This window comes from Notamacropus eugenii, chromosome 1, assembly GCF_028372415.1.
Source record: "Notamacropus eugenii isolate mMacEug1 chromosome 1, mMacEug1.pri_v2, whole genome shotgun sequence".
In the NCBI taxonomy this organism is placed as follows: domain Eukaryota; kingdom Metazoa; phylum Chordata; class Mammalia; order Diprotodontia; family Macropodidae; genus Notamacropus; species Notamacropus eugenii.
The window spans coordinates 104,435,741-104,461,428 of NC_092872.1; the positions used below are offsets into that span (position 1 = coordinate 104,435,741).

A 25,688-nucleotide genomic window follows, 5' to 3' on the forward strand; every position below is an offset into this window, starting at 1 on the left:
TGTCTTTACATATGCTCAATACTCCTCCACTCTCTTCTCTAGTCAAGCATATCTCCTCACTAACTGTCATGTGCACAAACAATTCACATTTTCTACCTCTTTTGCTCCTGTTCATCCAACCTGAAAGGCATTTCCTTCTCAACTCCATTCAAAAAGAATTTATTAAGTGCCTACCATATTTGACATACCATGCTAGAGAAACAAATAAACCAACCAATCCAACAAAAGCATTTAAAAAATGATCTCTGCCCTCATTTTTTCTACCTATTCATCCTTTAAGACTCAGTTCAAACTACAGCTCCCTACAAAAAGTCATAACCAGAAATATTCGGGAGGAAATAGAATTCTTTAACATTTGTCTCTCCTGTTTTACATTGTGTATGGCTTCATTAAGCTATATGCAATTGCTGCATTTTTAAGGCATCAAAATAAAATCTATATATCTTGTACTCTATCAGATCAATAACCAAATCCAAGAATTATTTTCATTTGTAAACTATTCTTATTGTTAAAGAATATTTATTTTTTTTTAAAAAGCCATCACCAACTACACAAGCCTATGGCCTTTAATACAAATACTTAAATCACCTACACATTTTTGGCTGCCTAATTATTTCTTGTGTGTTAGGTTTATTTAAGTAGATTTTAAACTTCTTGAAGGAAGGGACCAGGAAACCTTTCACAGAACATTTTGCCACCTGTTTTTTTGTTTTTTGGCTTTTTTTGGTCATTTCAGTCATGTCAAACTCTTTGTGACCCTATTTGGGATTTTCTTGACAAAGATACTGTAGCGATTTGCCATCTCATTCTCTAGCTCATTTTACAGATGAGAAAACTGAGGCAAACAGGGTTAAGTGACTTGCCCAGAGTCACACAGCTAGTATCTGAGACCAGATTTGAACTCAGGAAGATTAAACTTTCCTGACTGCAGCCCTGGAACTCTATCCATTTTCCTACCTAGTTGCCTTTTTTGCCAGGTGGACTTCCCCTCCCCCTAAATCAGCAAGAAATAGTGGAAAGAGTGTTGAATTTGGAATTAGAATCTTGACTCCGTTTCTTACTATATTTGTAATCTAGGGGATAATACCTTTCTGATATTGTAGATTTTTTTTATCTGTAGGATGGCGAGTTTGGCATAAGAGATGTCTAGCATCCTTTTTTAGCTTTAAATTCTATGATTTTATAACCTGCCAAGGGCATATCACCAGGTGTGCTGGTACATGTTTAGCAATGTGCTAAACTTGATATTCTTAACGCTTCTCCTTCACAAAATGAAGATTTTAACTTGGACCAAATGAAATAAATAACTGTAAAACACAACACAGTGTTTTATATATATATATCTGGTGATTAATAAATGCTTAATCCATTCCGTAGTATCTACCATATAGAATTGTTGTGGCAAAATATGCTGGAAACCTAAAACTGTTATAGAACTATTATGCACTGATAATTGTATTATAGTACATTATAGTAAGTATTCAATGAATTAATAATTCATCATTAAGCATGTGCTCATGGTGGACACTTATAAAATGGCATATGCCCATAAGAGATTTTAAAGAACCACACACCATTAGTGAGTCTATTGTTTGGAATCAAAGGAAAGAAGGCTCGCTCTGGCATGTGAAAAGCAAAGTTAAGATTCTGGAGTCCTTCAAGTTAAATCAACAAACTGTTCATTAAGCACCCACTAGACTCTGAGCGTAGGGACGGGATGTATGATTTCAGTGGCAGAACTGAACTGTTGATGAAGGTTAGCTCCTTATCTACAATTTATAGTCTAAGGGAACTACTTAGAGGGTGACAGGTTAAGTGTCAATTTGCCCATGGCTAGTATGTAGCAGAGGTTAGTACTTGAACCCAGGACTTTCTGGTTCTGAATTAAGCTCCCTCTCCACTACACAATTCTGTCTCTCGTGTAGATACAAAAGAAAAATGAAAGAAATAGTCTTTGCCCTCCAGGAGCATATAGTCATATAGTCTAGCTTCTTCACTTTACATCGTTTCTGTATGTTGATGCAGCTTTTGTTAGAGTAGCAAATGCATCTTAGTTTTCCACTATTTTTTTTACTTATATCCTTCCCCCCCCCCCCCCCCATTATTACCAGCTCTTGAGCAAATGCTACATAGCCTTTTGTTTGACTAGGCTTTGGTTATGTATGATGGCCATCACATTTTTTTCCTATGTACACAAGGCATCTGTCTTTGCTTTTGAATCCTGGCTCAGGCTCTTGATAGTTGAATAAATATGGACAAATCTCAACCCTGTGAGACTAAGTTTCCTTATGTATTTGTAAGCTGAGTCCCCAAACTCATTGGGATGAGACTCCTCATGAGTAGAGAGCAATGACTCTTGTGGAGGGAGGACAGGGCAGAGTTGGGGAGAGTGGGAGAAAGGAGAGCTCTGTTCTCTTTAGACATTCTTCAAGTATCCTTAGGAACTTTGCTTCAAAAGAAGAAGAGAGATGATACCAAACACCATTTCAAGTTACTAAAGGGAGAATAAGACTTTGGGAAAAAGTCATCAAGAGGGGAGCTGGCAGTCTCCTTCATGCATCCAGCCACAGTTTGCTACATCAGAGACTTTGAGGAGTTTGCTCTTGGGTGATCTGGGACTCTCACAGTTGTGCTGTTACCTTTCAACTCAGTGGGTGAGCTCCTTTATTCTGTATTACCTGATACATCTTCTCCTTTGCGTGCTTTCTTTGATTTCTGTTTTGTTGTTAACTTAGATAAATGAGATTTTTTGTTGCCTGCTATATGTACTCATTGTGGAACTGACATTTGGTGGGAAAGGGGTGAAACCTTGAATATAAAGCTTGAATGCTTCTTTCCCCATTAAGGAAATAGGGATTAGAAGTTTAGCTTGAACTGAAAACCATGCCCCTAGACTAACAATGTTTAAGGGAACAGACATATATACTTCTAGCTGAGCACCCCCTCTAAGGAAAGCAGAGTAGTCAATGTTAATAACAGCTCAAATTTATGTAACAGTGATAATAATAGTTAGTTTGCAAAGCATTGTCATGTTTTTCAACCTTTATAACAATGCTTGGAGGTAGGTGTTATTATTATCCCTATCTTACAGATAAGAAAACTGAGACAGGCAGAGGGTGACTTGCTTAGGGTGACACAGCTAGTAAGCATTGGAAGGATTATTTGGACCAAGTTCTTCCTGTGTCCAGGTCCAGCATTGTATCTCCTGAGCCACCAAAATATCCATTATACAACTTTGAGTTTTGCAAAGCATTTTGTAGGAAATGATCTCATTTGATTCCATAACACTATGAAGTAGGTGCTACAGTAGATGTGAACACCTGTTACCTTCCTTTGGTTCACTTTAAGCTTTTTTTCTCCAGATCCATTTGGCACTGGTAATTAGTTGATCATCCTTTCAGCTATAATTTTTTATAGTTATATCTAGTTTACAGAATACACTAACTTTTATTTTAAAATCAAAATTATTTTATAAAAGATAAAATTGCTGTTTTGTTTTTGTCTTTTTATTCTCGTGCCTAAGAAGATAATTAATAAATTATTTTTCAATGGAACTGAATTAAATTATAAGCTAACTAGGCTCTTAAGTACTGGCCTTGGACTCTAACCACCATTTATAGCACTGTATAATATTGCATTTATAGTGTAACTATATCCTGAATTGCAGCCAACCAATTCATACGTCAACATTAGAATGTCATTTATCTGTAATTTTGAGGCTGCTCATATTCACTAATTTATATACTCAACAAATAATTATAAATCTTTAGTATGTACCAGTTATCATTATATGTTAAAGCTCTATCTTAAGGCACAATTATATAGTAAAGAGTGTAAGATACTTAAGTGGTAAAGTGCATATGAAAGCATTCATTTCTTCCTTTGGTGTTCCATATATTTAAGTGATTTTTGCTATGTACTTCTTACCAAAATCTTGGAAGTATCTCTGAGTAAATCCATAGTATATGCTCACTGGAAGTTTGGCTTACTGTAATAGAATTCAACTTTGGAATGGACTGTTCCACATAAGATGTACAGAAACCATGAACATGCTTCAATGGCAAAAGTCAAGGTTCCATTTTAGAAAGAACTTTATGGATCAGACAGGACATTGTCTTCTGCCTTTTTCATACAGAGTATATAATCAACGGTAATGGGGTTGGGAAAGTGACCTTTATTTACTATTTAAGACCCAAATTAACTATAAGGGATATATAAAGAATGATAATATTTGCATCCAGAGGGAGAACTGATAAGTAAAAGTATATATAATATAATTTGACATATATATGTATATGAGTATATATATATATGTATGTATGTACATACACACACTTATTTATATCTAATGGTAGCCATCTCTAGGGCAGGATAGGGAGAGGATAGAAAAAAGGAAAATAAAGAATTTTATATGATGCTTTTGTTATGTATTTAAAAGGAATAACAAGTTCTACTTAGCAGATTTGCAGTTTCATGTACAATCATCTTTTTTATTGTACTGTGTTATGGTTTTATTCCATAAATATATATTAATGTTAAAAAATAAAAGCGAAAAAAGAAATTGCTCAAAAAACTCCTCGAGGTATACATATTTGTAATCTTTCTTTGATTCATTTTAGCCTATTTTTCGAACAATTTGACCAGGATAATTAGTTGGCTACACTTTCAGCCAAACTTTTTCTTGTAGTTGTGTCTAGACCACATGCTAGAACACCCTTAAATAAAATTTTAATTAAAACTTAAAAATAAGTACAAAAGTGTAGTAAATCACAGTTTTAAAATAAAATCAAGATGTAATAATCTATGTAAAATTTGTATTCCTTTCAAAATTCCTGAAATAAAATCATTAGGGATTTTTGTTGTTGTTCTGTTTTGTTTTTGCTCTAGGGAAATGTTACCAACCCAATGGAAAGTCATTTTAAAAATTCTTTTCTTTATTATATTAAACTTCTTTTTCCTTCATGAAGGCAGTGAGGAGTTTTCCAGTTTTTCTCTATGTTGGGAAGTGCATTAAAGGCTATATCATTATGCCATGATGCCTCTTCTGCGGGAAAACAACAGTAACACTTTTTGGGGGTTGTGGTGTTGGATTGATGGTTTTGTAGGAAACTCCCTCTGCTAATGTACACAGGGAACTATTACACAATTTGTAGTTAGCCCTGCCTTGGTCAACAAGATATCAAATGACTTTCCCCATATCACACAGTCAATATACCATATCAGAAGAAAAATGTGAACACAGATTTTTCTGACTCCAAGGCTAGGTCTCCCCCTTTTATACTGCCTTGCCTATAAAATAGACCTTAGAAGACTATTTATGAGATCCATTGAGAATCCTAGAGTATGACTGTATGATTTCTAGGAATTTCTCTCTGCCCCACATGTCTTCAATCTGGAAAGCTAATGACAAAGGGTTCTAGTTAGTGCTTTCAACACCAATGAGGCTTACCAATTACTCACCTCCCTTTACATACTGTAGTGGCAAGTCTCATGTCATTGTTAATATCCTCCAGTCTCTGCCCTTTGCAAATATATAGCTACTTAACTGACCACAGTTCAATGCTTAAGCTATTTTTGTTTAATGAAAGAGAATTCATTAAATTTAATAATAATGCTAGTCAATAATATTCACAAATGAGATTTACATCATCAAAGAAAAAGCAAATTTGTTGCTGTAAGTTTAATGCTTAGGGTATTTTAGCAAAATGAGGTTTAGAAGCTATAACACCAACAGCTACCCCAATTCTAATACAATAAGGATTTGATTTTGACCCTACTGATTCGCTTGTAACTCTTGAGTATGAAGTAAGGAATCAGAGCTATTCAAAATATATAAAAAAGAATTGAGAGATTCACACTTTTCCAACATGCACAGAGCAGCAGTGGAAAACCTAAAGGGAAATATTTAGATGATTTACAAAAATGTAAACACCAGTCTCTTGATTGGGTCACATTTCTCTACTCAGTGTTAAGAGCAATGGGAAGAGTTTATTAGTAGGAGCACCAGTAACTGCTTCCATTCATTAACACCTGTACTGTCATCATCTTCATTCAGAGTTGCCTTTCCCTAATATTGGAATGTGTGTGTTGGAGAACACTGACAGCAGCACCAGAGTGGTGGTGTAGATGGTGATAACTCAGGGACAAAATAGCTTGGAAAAATGCACAGTATTGAAGACGTAGACAAACCCACATTAAACCTAATGACTTAGAGTTATATGGAAATCATTTTAGGAGAAGACACCTCAGCAGTGATTGTAGCTTCATCAGCCTCAGAATTTCCAATTCAATAACATTTATTAGGCACCTACTGTGCTAAAAATTTCCACTAGACCTCTCTAAGCTTCTGAAACCAACTAATTCCTGACTTTTCTGTCACCTTAAGAATAGCTTGGTTTGCCGTGGAATTTGAGAGAGACTTCTAATTTGGTCTCCTCCTGCACGGAGTGGACAGAGAACAATGGGATTGGAGTAAATCTTAGATCCCTGGCAAGGTGTGTGACATTTGCTAGACCAAATAATTTCCCTCTGCACTGTGTTTTAAGTGAAGAATTTTTCCTGAGTGCTTTAGAGAAAAGGGAAAAGAATACTGAGGGCCTCGTGGTGGGATAAAAGGCAACAGCCTGAGTAGTAGCCATGCCTAAAAATATTGCCCAACAAAACCAGCGGATGCATGTCTCATGAAGTAGTAATTATCATTCTTAACAAGAAAGAATAGTAGTCACCTTTTTATTAAGAATGATGATAACTCAAAAGAAGTGCTTATATCTTCAATCAATCAGCATTTATAAGCATCTGTTATGTGCCAGACACTTTGTTAGTCACCAGAGATAGAGAGACAAAAATGGGCTAACATATAATTTGAAAAAATATTATTAAAAAAGACGGTGATTCAGTACGTAATGGTCTGATCTTGTGAGATGAAATTTATGAAAAACACTTTACTATTATTGTTGTTGTTCCTTAAGTCTTAAAATAATTCCTTTGAAACCTATGAAGTTATTTTTAATAATATTCTTTCAAATTATATGTAAAAGAAATTTTTAGTGTTCACTTTTACAAAATTTTAAGTTCCAAATTTTTGTCCCTTCTTCCCTCCCCTCCCCTCTTCCCAAAATGGTAAGCAATTTGGTGTAGATTACAAATGTGCAATTGTGTAAAACATATTTCCATATTTGTACTAGTGGATCTTACATTTTCTAACTTGATTTCTAAACCTATGTGCCAACTATGTGACACCATGTGTTGTGGGCTTATAATAATAAATGATACTAAGGGAGAAAATTAACTGTTCTTAAGATCATATGCTAATAAATTTAGAATTGGAAAGAACCACAGAAATCATCTAGCGTAGCCCTTAAATTTAAAGATAAGCAACCTAAGGCCCAGTAAGGTTGTGACTTCTCCAAGGTCACAAGGGTAATAAAACCTTTGGGTACATGTCTCTGCTAAGGAATAGTGTGTGTGTGTGTGTGTGTGTGTGTGTGTGTGTGTGTATGTGTGTGAATATATTAGTATATTTATGCCACAGCTACATAGGGTGTTTGAACTATAAAAGTCATATTCCAGTCCAAACCTTAAATTTAACAAATGAGGAAATTGAGGATTAGGTAATTTAAGTGATTTGCTTAAGGTCGTCCATCCCTAACCCTCTTAGCATATCTCTGGATAAGCCTAGCCCAGCTTTAGCCTTGGATCGTTTCTACTGATTGCCTAACCTTCATGCCTACACATGTGCTACTGATAAGTCATGGAATCAGAAACTGGCAAGAAAGGTCAAAATCCATTCGATATTAACAAACCCTTTGTGCCATAGACAACAATGCCCATCCTATTTGCCAGTTTCAAATCTGCCAAAAAATAAGCATGTGTCTGTATAGGGACCAAAGAATCCTTTCTACTTGTTATATCCTATGGTTGTGTTTGTAGCTTTGTTTTCAAAGAAGCCTATGATGTCAGAGAAATGATGACATGACTTGCACTTGACTTTGTGTTGAGTGAGGGAGGGCTATGCAGATCACCAGCCTCACTTCTCCTCCAGAGCCATCTGAATCCAGTGACCAGATATTCATCAGGATGACTGAAGATGGCCCAGGATACAATGGGAGACCTTGGCCTTTCCAGGTATTCACTTAGAGGGAGGTAAAGTCCATTGAGTGAATAGGCTCCTTTAAGAAGTAGTACGGGAATGGCCCTTTTGGCACAGTGAATACAGTGCTGGGCCTGCAGTCAGGAAGACCTGAGTTCAAAGCCAATCTCAGGCACCAGTTATGTGACCTTGGACAAATTTTTATGTCAATTTCCTTTCTATAAAATGGGGTTAATAATAGTATCCACCTCTCAGGGGCATTATGAGGATCTAATGAAACAAAAATTGTAAAGTGCTTTGTACAATGCCTGGCACAGAGTGCTATGTAAATGTTAATTGCCTTAATATCATATGGTATATACATAGGGAAGACAGAGATTTTGCTTTGCTTTGATATCTGGTCAAAGAAAAAAAAAGTTTTTCTCTTTCTGCTTGCTTGTCTGAGACCAGTCCGGCATATCAGATGCCTAAAACAATTACCCACAGACAGCTTGTCAAAGAAATGCTCTCATTTGCTCCTACAGACTCTTACAGAAATATTGACACCCTAAGGTTTTTTTGTAGGGTCTTGGAGCACTAAATCGTTATATGATCAAATGGATTTTCTATTTTCCAGAGCAGAAGAAATGCTTATTAAGTGCTCATTCTTTTGGTGTTTATTCTGCCACAAGTATACTTCATAATGTTTCCATCCAGAGAGCTCCTGTTTCTAGGGTTCTCAAAGTCTCTCCTGTCACTTCATCATTTTTGAAGAATCCAAAGTATAGGAAAAGTGTGTGGCAAGAAGAGATATCACCCCACCCCCTGATAATGAAAGGTACTATATAGTGGGATGCACTGTAAGAAGACTGTCAAATTTGGAGTTAAAGGGCCTGAATTTGAATGCAAGTTCTGCCCCTTATTACCTGAGCAACCTTGGACAAGTCACCTAACTTCTCTGGCCTTCAGATTCCTCACCTATAAAGTAAAGGTTTTGGCTCGCAGTTGTATAGCTATGATCCTATGATTACAAATATTTCTTTAACTGAAATAAATTAGATTATTCAATACCCACTTATGCCCTTTATTAATGTTCTCTATTTGAACAAATTAGTGAATTTTGCTTATGCAGATTTACCAAATGTACTGATCAGTAAAAATTGTGTTGTATCCTGAATTTTTGCCAGAAAAAAAGGCTCTAAAATTCTGGTATGTCTTCAACAGAAATCCTCACCCTAGTGACAAGTACAAATGACATAGGTGGAAGAAAGTGGTGAGCTGCCAGTTTCTTTTGGCTTTTAGAAACTGTTTCTGGAAACTGTTGATGAAAACCTGTATTTGGAACCTCTTTATCACTTGCCTATGAAAAAAGTACTCTTTTTCAAAAGGAAAAGAAAGTGAACCAATTCAATTCAACAAGCATTTATTAAGCTCTTACTAAGTGACAGGAAATACACTTTTAAAAATTACACAATAAGTACAGGTACTACTTCATTCTTGCCTTTGTAGTTCCTTCCATACCCCTTAGCATCTACTGTAGTGGTGTACAGTAGGTGCTTAATAAATGCTGACTGATTTATTGTATGAGGCATGATTGTAATATGAATGCCTTTTTAAAAAAAATAAGCATTCTTCTGAAGCTAAATATATCTATTCATTGTGGAGAAAGGGAGAAGTTACATATGCATTTTAATTAAACTGCGATTCTTCAATATATTTTTGCAAATCCTCTTTTGGAATTGCCTCCATCATCTTTATCTTATTCTTTTGAATATTCTGGATAATGGTATGTCTTCATTTGTGAAGGGTGAATTTAACTGATGGAAACAACTAAAGGTTATTTGAAAGTAATTCGAGTAAACATGGTCATTGATCACACTGAAAAGAATATCTTTTGTAAACAAGATGCATACATACACACTTATAAGCATGTACATATAAAGTATATGTACGTAGGTATCTGTGTGTGTGTTTTTCCCCCAGAGGCAATGTTGCAGAGTGGGTAGAGAGCTACTCTTGTGGTCAGGAAGAGCTAGGTTCACATCCTCACATCCCACCTTTGCTATATGCTGGTTAGGTGACCCTTAGGAAGCCCTTTAAGGTTTTAGTGCTTCAAGAAACTCTGTAAGACAGAACAGTTGTCCATCAGAATTGGTAGAGGGATTGTCCACCATGGGAATTCCCTAAAGCAATGAAATCACAGGATCAATCCAATAAATGGTTTTAAAGAATCCTGAATACTGATCAATTGGGAATGGCTGAACAAATTGTGATATATAAATGTGATGAAACATTATCATGAAATGAATAGGATCGTTTCAGAAAAACCTGAGAAGACTTATATGAACTGATACAAAGTGAAGCAAGTAGAACCAGGAAAACATTGTATACAGTAAAAGCAATATTATAATGGTGATGAACTATGAAATACTTAGCTACGTATTAGCTATGAAATACTCTGATCAAGGCAATAATCCAGTGATCCAAGACAAGTCAGAAGGACCCATGATGAAAAATGCTATTTACCACCAGAGAGAAAGATCTGACTAACTTTGAGTGTAGATTAAATGTACTTTTTTCTCTTCCTTTATGTTTCTTACTTTTTATTTTTTTACTACATAGCTAATATGGAAATCTGTTTCAGATATGTATAATTGATATCATATTTCTTGTATTTTCAATGGGTGGGGACAGAAAGGGAGAGAGAGAATTTAGAACTCAAAAACTTAAAAAAAGAATGTTAAAAATGAAAAAATGTAATTGAAAACATTTAAAAGAATAACTAAAATATAATCTAAAAAGTCCTGAGACATCTTATCATGTGGTTCGTAAATGGAATCTAAAAAAACTGTAAAGTTTGTAAAACATTTTGAGTAATTGCTGCATTGTTGATGCAAGTTTAAAGCAGGGGTTCTTAACCTTTATTGTGTCATGGATTTATCTTAGCAACCTGGGGAAGCACACAGCTCCCTTCTCAGGGGGAAAAATGTTTTTAGACACATACAATAAAATGTATAGGATGACAAATGAAGCCGATTGCACTGAAATAGTTATAGAAACATTTAAAAAGTTCATAGATCCCAAGTAAAGAATGCTCAGCTTAGGGGGGTGTGGATTGATAGGCAGATCATGGGATATGGTAGACAGAAGCAAAACACAGGTGAGGTGGGAAAGGGTAAAAGGAGATAGAGGACAAACAGGGGAAGAATAAGATAGAGGGAAATATACAAGGAGTAATCATAACTGTAAACATGAATGGGATGATCTCTCCCATAAAATGAAAATGGATAGTAGAGTGAATCAAGAACCAGAATCCTATAATATGTTGTTTACAAGAAGTATCCTGAAGAAGGGAGACACGCACAGAGTAAAGGCAAGGGGTTGGAGCAGAATCTATTATGCTTCAGCTGAAGTAAAAAGCAGGGGAAGGAAGGCATCCTGATCTCAGATAAAGTAAAAGCAAAAATAGATCTAATTAAAAAAATAATTAAGGAAACTGCAACTTACCAAAAGATACCATAAACAATGGAACAATGCAATTAGAAGCGTAAGGAATAGTCTACCTGTCATTATCTACGAGAGGGGAAGAATTCACAATGAAACAAGAGATAGAGAGCATTACAAAAGTAAAATAGGTAATTTTGATCATATTAAATTGAAAAGCTTTTATACAAGCAAAGCAATGAAACCAATATTAGAAGTAAAGCAGAAAACTGGAAAATAATGTTTAAAGCAAGTGTCCCTGATAAAGGCCTCATTTCTCAAATATATAGAGAACTGAAATAAGAATACAAGCCACTCCCCAATTGACAAATGTTCAAAGGCTATGACCAGGCAGCTTTCAAATGAAGAAATTAAAGATATCTATAGGCATATGAAGAAGTGTTCTAAATTAATTTTGATTAGAGAAATGCAAATTAGAACAACTCTGAAGTACCACCTCACACCAATAAGATTGGTAGATTGGCTCTTTGACAAAAAGGGAAAATGATAAATGTTGGAGAGGATGCAGGAAAATTGGGACACTGGTGCACTGTTATTGGAGTTGTAAACAGATCTAACCATTCTGGAGAGCAATTTGGAACTATGCCCAAAGGGCAACCAAACTGTGCATACCCTTTGATCCAGCAATACTACAACTAGATAGGATAAACAAGGGAGAAGGACCTACAGGTGCAAAAATATTTATAGCAGTTCTCTTCACTGTGGCAAAGCATTGGAAGCTGAGGGGATGCCCATCAGCTGGAGAATGGCTGAACAAGCTGTGGTATATGAATGGAATGAAATACTATTGTGTAATAAGAAATGATGAACAGGTAGATTTCAGGACAAAAAACATTGAAAGACTTGTACAAACTGATTCAAAGTGAAAGGAGTAAAACTAGGAAAACAAACACGTATCAGCAACATCATGGGATGATCAACTATGAAGGATCTGGCTCTTCTCGGCAGCACAATGATCCCATACAAGTACAAAGGACTCACAAAGGAAAATGCTATCCACATTCAGATCAAGATGGACTCTGAACAGACTGAAGAATACTTTTTTCACTCACTTTATTATTTCTTGTGTTTTTTTCCTTTTGATCTATTTTTCTTCTACAGCTATAACATATGGGAATGTATTTTATATGATAGCATACGTATAAATTATATCAAATTGCCTACTATTTTCAGAAGAAGGGAGGGGAGAAAGGGAAAAATTTGGAACTCAAAATCTTGTAAAAATGAACATTAAAAATGTTATATATATGTAATTATGGAAAAAATAAAAAAACTTTTTACAGGAAAAAAAAGAATGCCCAGTTTACAGCCTCCCAAAGCAGGAGCACTTTCAGACATATTACATGAGCACGTTAATTCAGGACTATTTGTTTAAAGGAAAAGTCCATCATTACTTTAGAATCAGAGCTCATAAAAGGGAGAGACCTTAACTTGACAACACTCTTCATCAAAAATATTTATTGTGAACTTCCTATATTCATGGCTCTGTATTTGGCACACAGCAGGTATTTATTTGGGGGGGAGGGGTGGTGAAAGATGATAGTGCCCATCTAACACTGTCCTTGTAAAGCTGATGCGTGAGTCACCTTGCACTAAGTGTATTCAAAAATTGCTGTGTTAGCTAGTTTCCACCCTTGGGAATCTGCTTATGAAAAATGATTATAACACTCCCTCTTAATGCACTATTCTAGAATAGCTGAGTAGAGTTAAAAACCTGTTTTATATTATAAATAAAGATGAAGGAATGGGTGTCTCTTGGCCTACTTTTTTTAGGGGAGGAGGCCAATAACGCATCGTTCATTGGACTAGACAACTGATAAATGTTCATTCTACCTGGTGCTTCATGTACAAAGCCTAATTAACCTACTCTTCAGCTCTGCAGGACTTGGCAAAGATGAGTTACAGTAAATTTTAACCACAGTGATCCTTCGTGTGACAGACAGAAAGAGCTTGATCTTCTGTCATGTCAATCAATCAACAAATATTCGTTAAGTACTTACCATATTCTAAGACCTGCACCAAGTGCTAAAGATACGAAGACAAAAATGGAAAAAAAAAATCCCTGCCTTCATGGAATTTATAGTCAAGTAAGGGAAACAATATGTATACAAATAAGTACACAGAATATGTATGAAATACATATGAAGTAGTTTTCTCAGAGTCACACAGCTTTCTGCTTTCTCTCTACCACTCAAATATATTCTAAATAGCAGCTGGAGAGGACAGAGAAGGTTTCATGTAGAAAGCAGTATTTAAACGGGATTTTCAAAGTAAATGAAATATTCTGGAAAGTGGAGATGAAAAGAAGACGAGTTCTAGGAATGGAAGACAGTCAGTGCAAAGGCGCAGAGATGAGACCACCATAACTATGTCACAGATAACAAGGAAAGATATAAAATGTGAAGGCAGCCAAGTGGCGCAGTGGATAGAGTGCTGGGACAGAAATCAGGAAGCCTCATCTTCCTAGCTCTAATCTGATCTCAGACACTTACTAGCTGTGTGACCCTGGGCAAGTCACTTAACCCTGTTTGCCTCAGTTTCCTCATCTGTAAAATTAGCTGAAGAAAGAAATGACAAACCACTCTAGTATATCTCCCAAGATAAAGCTCAAATGAGGCCATGAAGAATCAGACACAACTGAACAACAACAACAACAACAAAATAAAATGTAAAAGGACTGGAAAGTAGGAAGGGGAAATATTGTGAAGCTACTTAAATTTCAAACAGAAGAATTAACATTTGCAATGGAGAACAATGAATTGGATTACAGAGAAAGAATCCTGGATTAGATAGCAGAGAGTTGTACACTGAGCAAGCCTTTCTGGGTCTATTTTCTTAGTCATAAAATGAGGGGACTAGACTAGATGAGGGCAGCTCAGTAGTACACTGGATAAAGCGCTGGGCCTGGAGTCAGGAAAACCTGCATTCAAATCCGGTCTCAGACGCTAATTCACTATGTCAGTTAACCCTTTTTGCCTCAGTTTCCTCATCTGCAAAATGAGCTAGAGAAGGAAATGGCAAATCATTCCAGTAGTTCTGCCAAAAAACAAACCCAAATAGGGTCATGAAAAGTTGGACATGACTGAAAAATGACTAAACAGCAGACTAGATGATCTATAAATCCTTCATCTTCGTGACTGGTTCAGTGAAATGTGGCAGTGAAAGCAATAGTTCCCTACTCATTTTCATAACATAAGTAGTACATCATGAGTCACTATTTTACTTTGTGATCTGCTTGCTTTTTTCTCCAAAATCAGAAAACTTTAAAGTACCCAAGTACAATGTCATTTAAAAAAAATATACCTAGAAACAAACCCAAAGACTGAGGTCACAGATGAAACATATTGCCAGACTAGTGTGGTTCTACTTTCCAATACAATAGGGTGTAGTTTTCTGCAAGCAAATACAATCTACCCAATGGTAACAGTTGGGTCCATGATTTAAGCTTCAGTATAGAAGTTATGATTCTTCAAAGAGGTCTAGATTTTTCTTAAAGATTTCCTTCCAGAAAAAAGAAATCCATTTTTTTATATGACAAACCCTTGTTTGGAAATATAGCGCAGAGCTAATGTGAAGGGCCATTATTAGTATAAGGACAGATATGATTGGCCATATTCATTTATCACCTGTCGAGTGAAATATCAATGAAACTAAGTGAAGAACTGGAATTTTTTACTCTTAGAGTCTTATATCCCAATATCCTTGGTTCTTATCTTTACTGTGGGATAGTGTCAAGAACACTGTTCTTAGAGGTGGAAGACCAGAGTCCAAATTCCAACATGTAGATATACTTCAGTGGAAAGAATAACTGATCTCTTACATCAGAAGACATGAATTGCAATCTTGACTCTATCATGCACCTTCTGAGTGACCCTGAGATAGTTACTTCATTTGTATTCAGTTTCCTCTCCTCTATAAAATGGAAGCATTGGACTGTCAGAGTTGGGGAACCTGCAGCCTCGAGGCCACAGGTGGCCCTCTAGATCCTCAAATGTGGTCCTTTGACTGAGAGTGGTGGAGGCAGAGAGCCACACTGGAGTACCTAGAGGGCCACATGTGATCTTGAGAGCATAGGTTCCCCATCCCTGGTAGATGGTCACTGAGGTCCCTTCCAGCTGTAAACCTTTAATTCTAAGTCACTTGGCCTGAGCCTCAGTTTTCCCATATGTAAAATGTGAATCACAACATTTGCTCTATCCAGCCCACAAGGTTGTTCGGAGAATATCACTTTACAAATCTTAAAACTCTTTATAAAGGTCTGCTACTAATTATCATTCTTTACCAAAGTGAGACATCAAGATTTCTTGACTCTTGAGACTTTGTAAATAAAATGTTAGTAAAGACCAAAGGTAAGAGTGGGGGGTCAGGGGGTAGAAAGGTAGAGAATTGATGACTAGAGAAGCATTATAGTAAGCATGGCTACTTTTAGATTACCATGGCTTTATTAGAGTGGCCTCCTCCTTGGAATTCAATTGTCCCAAAAGCATCTGTTGGGCTGAGCTGTGTGTGCTTGCTGATGGACCATTTCTCAGATTGGATGTCATTTCGAGAGAGTCGGCTTTCATTTTTCTCATTCTGAATAACGGAGATACTTGGGGTGAGTCCAACATGCTGGCCTATTAGACGCCCACAGCAACACCTATGACACAAAAAAACCCAAATGATCTAATTTTTGGGGGATGCGAATGTTATAAAACTTGCTGGATATATTCCAACTATATAGAAGACCCTGTCAAACTGCTGTCTTTTGGAAACCTGAAGAGCAAAGCTCAATTCAAAAAGTTTCTTTTTTTTAAAAAAAGTGAAACATATCATAACTTACATAAAAATTGGGAAGAGACACTCAATGAGCTAGCTATCAATTAATTATTTCCCATTTTCTGTTATTTTACATTTATATTTTTAAGTCTTGCAGCCAACAAAACACTTTGACAAATGCAAAGCTCAGCTGTATTATCCCCATTTCATATCTTAGGAAACTAAGGTAGAGAAATTAAACACCTTGCCCAGTTAGCCTTCACCTATTGTATTCTTCACCACTTTATACTTTTAGCTAAGGGCTTTGTTCTTCAGGGAAAAGCATTTATAAACCAAGCATCTCTCTACTCTCCTCCTCCCCAATTCTCCCCATTCATCTAATTCCCCTTGATCTTGCATAGTAATAAATGAAATATTTTAACATGCACATTTAAAATTAGGTATCTTACTCATATGTGACTCACAGGCTATCTTGTCTCTTCCAAACTGACATTCACTGCCAAATATCTAATACTGAGAATAAAAATCCACAGGCCTAGGACTTCTTGCAGAGAAAATGAGAGAAGCATTCATGAGATATTAAAAAGCAAACAACAGGACAACACACTCCTATCATTATGAAAATGTCATGGGCTGTCTTACCTGAGGAAAGCATTTCCAGACATAATATACTACTGGGCCCAGAACAATCTCTTGCCATTACTTCTTATTGTTGGTCTATATGAAATTAGAGATGATATTCAAAATGGGCCAGAATGAGATCTGGCTTGAGATATTTGTCAATATTCGGGATATTTGTCCCCCTTCAGTATAACAGAATGATGGTTCAAAAATGTTTTTTTAATTTTTTGGGTATGGCAAAATAGGCCTCATAATAACAAAATATCTTCTACATTCATACATACTTGTTAATGCCTTCCTGGAAAGAAGGGCAATTGCTCTTCTGAATAAACTTTAAGGGTATAGCTGACATGTATTATGTTGAAGGGTTAGTTGAAATCTGCTCAGATAGGTCCAACTAGAAACCTATCTTTAATTGGACAGTGGCTCCCTTGTAAACCACAGCTATAATCGTTCTAGTCACACTTCTATAATTACAATTTCATTTTCTGGACAGGAATAGAGAGAAGTAAACTTACCTATGGGGGTCTTTGGTGCTGGGTATGATGTGAACACATTCTCGCTTATAAAATGCTCTTTCTATCCAGGACTTCTGAGCCTGAAAAGAAAAGATGGAAAAACACAATTGATTAAAACTTTGATTAAGAAGCAATCTTATGCAATAAAAGAGAATATGAATAAAATATCAGTTATCATGAATATAAGCACTCAAATAGCAAACCCTCAAATAAACAAAAACCAAAAACCATCAGTATTGTTCGAAATGTCTTAGCATGTTTTTTTCCTGACGTTAAGTTAAAACATCAAATTTTTTTTGTAATTTGAAGTCCTAAAATAACCTAGAGTCAATAACAGTTATATCTAGCTTCTTTTTGATGATCACAGATAATAATCACAGTTTTAGTTTTTTTTCCTTCTGAATGACACTGGTTAGAAAAAATATTTAATATATGCTTCCTATGTGTCAAAACTTGTGCTAAATATTGGGTATAAAAATAGAAAAAATGAAATAATCCTTGTTCTTCAAGGAGCTAACATTCTAACTGGGAAGAAAATAGAATAATGAATGTTCAGCTGTAGGGTAGACGACAAAACCTCTTTGGACAGTCAATTTGGACAGGCTTTGCACGGGTGAGGCCTGAGACTTGAAAAGTACTTTCTCCTCAGTTCTGCCTCAAAGAAATTCTTGCAAAGAAGCAAGCCTCAGCTCAACTGCCCCCTCTTACATGAGATCCATACTGATTTTTCCCCCAAGCTAGTGCTGCCTGAAACTACTTTTTATTTTCTTTGTATTTTGCATTTATTTATCTCGATATATATTATTTGACCCTCCTCTCAATAAAAAATAAGTCCTTGGAGATTAGGGGCTATTTTATTTTAGTCCTTGTATTCTCAGTACCTAGAATAGTGCCTGTAAAATACTATGAGTCCAGTCAACTGTTGCTGAGAAAACAAATGCATACAAATAACTACTGTTACCAAGCAATTACGTGAACTCATTTATCCTCAAACAACCTTTTGGGTCAGTTGAGCAAATATCATCATGTTCATTTTCCTAGATGGAGGAAAGTTTTGTTGTTGTTACGGAGTAGTTTGTCATTTCTTTCTACAGGAAGGAAAGTTTAGTGACTCACTTAGGGTCACATAATAAGTGGTAGAACTGGGACATGAATCTAAGTTCTCTTACTACTCACATTAATCTATGACAAATTCATAGTATTTCTCTGAAGCACAGAAAATCAACTCACTGTACTTATCCAGGGACAGAGTTTGGGTACATTGAGAAATAAGCACAATATGCCATGAAAAATATAGGATATCCCGAAGTAGGTGCAAATACAACATGGAAAACTGTAGGTTTAAATGGACAACATCTTGTCTCAAGTCTTTCTAGAAGGTGGAGAAAAGAGTGGCTGGGGAATGCACCATCAGTCAAGTCTAATTGACCATAGCAATTTATCTGACAGCTAGGTAAGTAGTGCTTGAATTGAGAGGGGGAAAATGAAGCAGGGTAGTCTGTAAAAGGTTTCATTTTATAGAAATATGGAGGAAGACTAGTTTTCCCAGATGAAGGGGGAAATTTAACATGTAAAGCCAATAAATAGCTACACAATTCTTTTATTACCATCTCATTGGATAAGATTTAACCTCCCACATAAATAGGAATTGAATTTCTTAAGTAGTCACTATTGGGATTACTCATATTGCATGTGCCCTTCATCACATAAATTTCTTGAGAGATACAGAACATTGGAAGTACAAGTCAACTCTACAATCTATTCCTGGATAGCAGTATGTCCTTCTCAACTTTACCTTGAAAAATACTAAATTAGAAGACCCTTATAAAATTTACTTCAAAGATTTATTTTTTGGTCACAGTCAAGTACTCAAGCAATAGAAACCTTAAAGCATTACAAAATGTTACCTTCTTTATCAACCCATTATGACAAATAAGATGATTTCAATATACCTGGAGTAAATAGGTTCACAAGAATAGACAAATTAGTTTCCCTCTCTGGCCCTCTATAAAATGAGGATGATGGACCAAATGGCCTCCAAGTTCTCTTCCAGTACTAAAACCTATGATAACAAAAATCTACCTTCCTCATAGAATTGTTCTAAGTAGAAAATGAGAAAATACATAAGAAAACTCTTTGAAAAGTGAGAAGTTCTATGAAGATGCAGGATATTATTATGACTTTAAACACTAGACAGAGTTAAGGAGGTTAAAAACCAAATACCCAGTTGATGTGGCACCAGGCTCATAAGGAGATTTGAAAGAATAAACAATCTATGGAAGGAACTCTAATCAGTCTCTTTAGTAACCCAAAACATGCCTAATGTATCAATCCTCTTTCAGAAAGGCTTCAAATGGCATGAAGATCAGTTAAGGACCTAAAGCTCATAACATTTGCAGTGTTGACGGTAAGAAAGATAGAGTATCTAGTATGGCTTGTGCTAAGAAGGGAGTTGTCAGAAATCTTCCTGGGTGCAAGGATGGGGTGTCTTGTGCTTCTATGCAGTGAGGTAACTTCCTCCTTCCCTCTTCTCCAATGGTAAAGCAGCAAATAAAGATGGTTAGATGGAATGTCTTAAGATTTTACTATTTGTCGGTGATGCAACTCCCATAAAAGTTATACAACCTCAAAATCTGAGAGCAAATCTAATTAATACGTAAGTTTTGAACAAATATCATCATCTCTATCTTCTGGAGATTAAGGACAGATTAGTGACTTACTTAAGGTCACATAATAAGTGGTAGAGCTACGACATGAATCCAAGTTCTCTTACCATTCACATTAACCTATGAAAATTCACAGTATTTCTCTGAGGTACAGAAAATTAGTTCACTGTACTTACCTAGGGACAGAGTTTGGGTACAAAGAGAAATTGGCATAAAGCCTTATAGAAAATATGGAATATCCCAAAGAAGGAGGAAATACAAATTGGAAAGATGAGGGCTCAAATGGAAAACATCTCAGCTTAGGTTCTTTTCATAGGGGGAGAGAAGAGCAGCTGAGGAATGTACCACCAGTCAAATCTAATTGACCATAGCAATTTCTCTGACAGCTAAATAAGTGGTGCTTGAATGAGGAGGGAAAAAATGAAGCAGGGCAGTCTATGAAAGATTTCATTTTATAGAGTTATGGAGGAAAAATGGTTCTCCCATCCAGAGGTACAGATTTAATATGTAAAGCCAATCACTAGTTGCACAATGTTTTTAACACTGTCCCATGGGATAAGATCTAACCTCTTATATAACTAAAAATTGCATTTTATAAGTGGTCATTATTGGGATTACTCACTTTGTATATGCCCTTTAGATCATATAAAGTTCTTGAGAATACACAGCATGGGAAATACAAGCCAATTATGGAATCCATTCCGGGAAAGCATATCCCTCTCAACCTTATCTTGAAAAATACTAAAATAGCAGTCCCTAATAAAATCCTATTTCAAAGATTGTTTTTTTTTTTTTTGCCATGCACAGTCACCAAGCAATGCTTTATTATTTGAGGACAGAAATCCTAACACATTACAAAATATCTGTTAACAACCTATTATGATTTACTACAAATGACTAAGATAGTTTCTATAAACCTGGAGCAAATTGGTTCAGAAGAAAGCTGAAATACTCATTTCACCCATCTTAATGATTGGTGTGGCTTTGGTACGTTAGGAGAATCTATTGTGAGGATGGCTAAAATGACCATATTGGCTGAATGATGACCTTGTGTGATCAAGTACAACAAAGATATGTGTGTGCCTATAAATCTCCCCCAGATTGAGATTATTCTTAGGGTTTATATAATTGAAGGCAGAATTCATCTAAAAGCTATAGCAAAGCACATTTACATGACATTGACTCTGAGGAACTTTAAGGAGCATCAAAGTAGTCTTAACCATTGTACCATATCAGAATTCAGTGGTGACCCATATAAAAAGGACAGACACCATTTATCTACCTTAATCACTTTTATGACAAAATTAATTATCCATTCACATAGAAAAGTAAATATTCATTGTTCTATTTGTAAGCTGGATATTTTAATCTCTCATTGATTCAGAAGACACAAGGAAGCCCTATACTTTTGCAACCCAGAAATAAACTCAGTAGAATATAGATAAACATTCTTTATCTTGGTAACAAGCTTTTAAAATTAAACTATTCATAAGCCATGATTTTCTCCAGACACTTAAACCTTTTACTGATAATATCTGCTGGCAGAAATAAAGTAAAACTTTCTTCATTGGTCATTTGAAACCTTTTTCTTTTTGTACCTTAGGGAGAAGGAAAGAGGGTATGTATTTTTCTTTTTAAAAATCCAGTTTTCACCAGTATGGTAAATGGCAAAGGCTGACTCTGGGGGAAACAGGTAAAATTGTCTATTGAGTGGTGAATGGAGATGTGGGCAAATACCAAAGAGAAAACAGAAAACTGCCATATGAATGATGCCCCCACTCTCTCACCTCTGAAGTAGACCTCAATTCTGGTATGGCTCTGATGGTATCATCTTAGGCTGAGATGAACTGTGACTCTCTAATGGAGGTGAAGCTTCAGTACTTCTATCTTAGCCCAAGATTTTTAACAATCTGGAGGATGTCTAGTGGGAATCTTATTAAATGTAATGCCAAACAAGCCTGCCTCATAGCGACCTTCAAATCTGAAATGAATCAAATTCAAAATTGAAGAGACTAGTATGATTTAGGCTTGTATAAAATCAACATTCATTCACTTTTTTTTTTTACTTTTCATGGAATTACAACTCACAAATCAATAGTCATAAAATGGAAATAGTTTTGAGGAACTTATAGAACTATGGCATCTGAACTACATCTAAACATGAATTCCCTCTGTACTGTTTCTTAGTGGTAATCAGACTACATCTATGACCCCTAGGTGACATAGTGGATAGAGTACTGGGTCTAGAGTATGGAAGACACAAGTTCAAATCCTGCCCTATAAATGTACTAGTTGTGTGACAAGTCATATAACCTCTGCCTGCCTCAGTATACTTCATCTGTAACATGGAAATTATAATAATAGCATCTATCTGCTAAAATTGTTGAAAAGATAAATGAAATATTTGTAAAGCACCCTATGTAAATGCCAGCCCTTCTTCCTCTTTTATTCTTTTCTTCTCCTTCTCCTCTTTCTCCTCTGGCCTCTTTTCCTTCTATTCCAACTGCTACCACTTACTATTATCTGAAGACCTCTACTGAAGCAGAACCCATGACTAGCTAGCTCATTCTACTCCTGGACAGCTCTGATTACTACCAAGTTTTTCCTTAAGTAAAAGATCATATTACATCTTGCAAATCAATGTTTCTATATCTTCCTTTTGACTGCAAAATGGATCAAGGCTAATTTCTCTTTGACATGGTAGCCTTTTAAATACCTAAAGACATCTAACCACTTCCCCTACCCATTTTCTCTTCTCTGAACTAAATATTTCCAGTTCCTTAAGCAGGTTTCATATAGAATGGTCTCCACTCTCTCCCATGACTCCTAACCCCACCCCTAATCCCTAGTCACCTTCTTTTGGATGTCCTTTAGCAAGTCAATGAAATATAATGACCAGAAGAGAATTCAATATTTCTGATGCACAATGACTAGGGTAAAACCAATGTTTTGCAACAAGTACAGTAAGAAGAGCAGTTTGGCTAACATATCTGTATGCAATTTGGCCCTTTGTATCAAGATACAACCAAATGAGAAAATACATGTGAAAACTTTTGAAAAGTGAGAAGTTCTGTGAAGATTCAAGATATTCCTTTTTTTGAACCCTATAAACTATTCCCTTCTTTTCTCTTCAAATTTAGACTATGGGACAGGGACAGAGTTCCAGGATTTCTTTATTATTTTAGAAAGAGAGGGAAGAGAACGAAAGGAAGCCATGAGAAAGGAGATAGAGAGGTTGAAAAAAATCATGATGGCACCTGGAGAATTAGTTAAATAGAAATGATTTGAGATCTGTGAGAACTCTGCAGTACTAAGAAAACTGACTTACATTTTTCAAAATAGAGTTTTGGAATTTTTCCCTATTAAACTTAAAAACATGGAAAACTCTTGATGTTTTCAAAAAATAATTTGTAAAACAATCACTACTTAAGAGCTATATGTATGACTTACAAGTAAAAAAATGCATTGATTCATTTTCAGTTTAGTAATTTCATAGATTTGGAGCCAGCAAGGAGTTCAGAAGTCATCTAATCCATTCTCTAGTTTTACAGTTGAGGAAACTGAGGTCTAGAGGGGTGCCCAATATCACACAGGTTGTAAGTCACAGAATCAGAATGTGAATCTGGGGCCCATGAGCACAAATTTAAATTTGTTGTATTGATGCTTCTAAGATAGCATCTCAGAGACAAAAGGTAATCTTTACTATTAGTCTATTTTATCTTCAATAAGGTTTAGAATTAACTTGTGATCAGCAATTATTAGAACATTACCTTTCATGTTTCAGGTCCAAAGAAGGAAAAAAAAAAGATGGGATGGGAAGAAAAAGATGGGATTGCCATTCAAATTCAATTTTGAATTTCACTTAAAAAGTCATACAGTATGTTTTAGAAAAATCAAGTATATTACAGAGGTTTTAGAATGTTACTGCTACTCTACAGTTTGTTTCACTAAATAGACTTTATCCGTTGAAGAAATGCCTCCACTGTCTTTGTTTGGTAACCCAAAATAGAAGCTGTATCTTGCAAATTATTTCCTAGAAAGGGCATTATGAATTATGTCATTGGTTTACTTTGACCTCTAAAGTAAATTTCCTTTCACATGCTTTAAACCACTTTATTTTAAGTTCTATACAAGGATTTAACATCCAAGGAAATGCTGAGGATATCCATCCCTTCAGCTAAAAAGCATGAAATTACTTTGACAGGACATATATGAGGAGGATTCTATTCATCCTTGGATGCAAAAGACAACTTGCATTGTCCCCTTAAACATTGTCTTTTAAAACAGTTTTCAGAAATTTTGTGGATACTTAGAAAAATGGTCTACAGCTTTCCTTAGAAAATCATCCCTGGGATACAGTATAACCCAAATATTTTTCCTAAATATAAGATGGGTCAGAAGAACCTGGCTAAGTTACTTAGCCTCTCTGTGCCTTAGTTTTCTTCTCCATAAAAAAAGGTTGTACATAAATACATCTGAGATTCTTACCAGTTCTGAATCTGACCGTCTGACCCCATCAGAAGCTAAAGTGTTAGTACTGATTTCAGTCTTTTTGGCCACAAGTTGATTACCAGCAGGTACAAGTATGTGCTATAGGGGAACGCTTTTTCAAAGGGTTTATTATTTAAAGGACATTTATGTAAAATGAAATAAAGACTTGCTTTTAAAATAAGCAAAAAAAAAAACATCTGGAAGCTCAAATTATAAGGTAATTTAAGACTTTGGATTGCATTCTATAAGAGACAACAGCGTGATAAGCAAACTGGAAAGCAGAAAATATAATTTTAAAAAATCTTTTAAGTGTTTCATCCAAAGTTTCTTACTGCTTTCATAGGCATATTTCTATATTATGGTTGCCATACACATAAACTCTAAATAAAGTTTTTCAATCTTAGATTTGACTCTCATTTGCAGTATAGCCTAGTATGAGGAACTCATTGAGCCATACACTATTTGCCTCAAAATACAGTGCAGGGCATAAAAAATCATTTCAAAGACAAGGAATGGAATCCACTTTAGCAAAACACATCTCAAAATCCCCTCCCAAGGAGAAATCGATGCTAAAATTCCACGGGCAATAAATTGTAGCATAAAAGACACCCATATATACAAACATAAAAGATGCTCATTAATATAAACAGAATCCAAAAAAAAAACCTCTTTATAACCAACAGAATGCAGAGAAAGTATGCAAGTGTCCCATTTTTAGTCTCTTTATTATGCACCACAAATGTAGACTTCTTGTTCTAATGAAAAAAAAACCCCAAGAAGCAAATGGGCTGAATATATGCATTCATCCTTTGCTTTCCCTTATTACTCTCTAGGTTTTCCTTTTAATCCCACATTTAGTCCACCAGAGACACTAGATTGTTGCTGAAAGACAAGGGAGAAAGGTGAGGAAAAAACAAATATTTTTACCTGAGCATCAAATTTGGGTGATGTCAAGGAGCGTCCCAGCAGTTTATGCGGTCCATATTTTTGCTACGGCTGGTTATTCTGTTAATAATGTACTCGTGATTGCCCACTACAAAAGTCATTCACCCCCGGTTCCAG

General features: G+C 35.7%; 1 protein-coding gene across 1 annotated transcript in view; it reads right to left on the reverse strand.

Annotated features, from left to right (window-relative positions):
* TRPM3 (transient receptor potential cation channel subfamily M member 3) overlaps positions 1-25,688 on the reverse strand; it is a 457,883-nt gene that overhangs the window by 362,756 nt on the left and 69,439 nt on the right. Inside the window, exons 2-3 of the mRNA XM_072611419.1 lie at positions 17,470-17,549; positions 16,007-16,211 (exon numbers count right to left, since the gene is read on the reverse strand). Coding sequence (XP_072467520.1) covers positions 16,007-16,009 — 3 coding nt within the window. The 5' untranslated portion in view covers positions 16,010-16,211; positions 17,470-17,549. The remainder of the gene's footprint in view (positions 1-16,006; positions 16,212-17,469; positions 17,550-25,688) is intronic.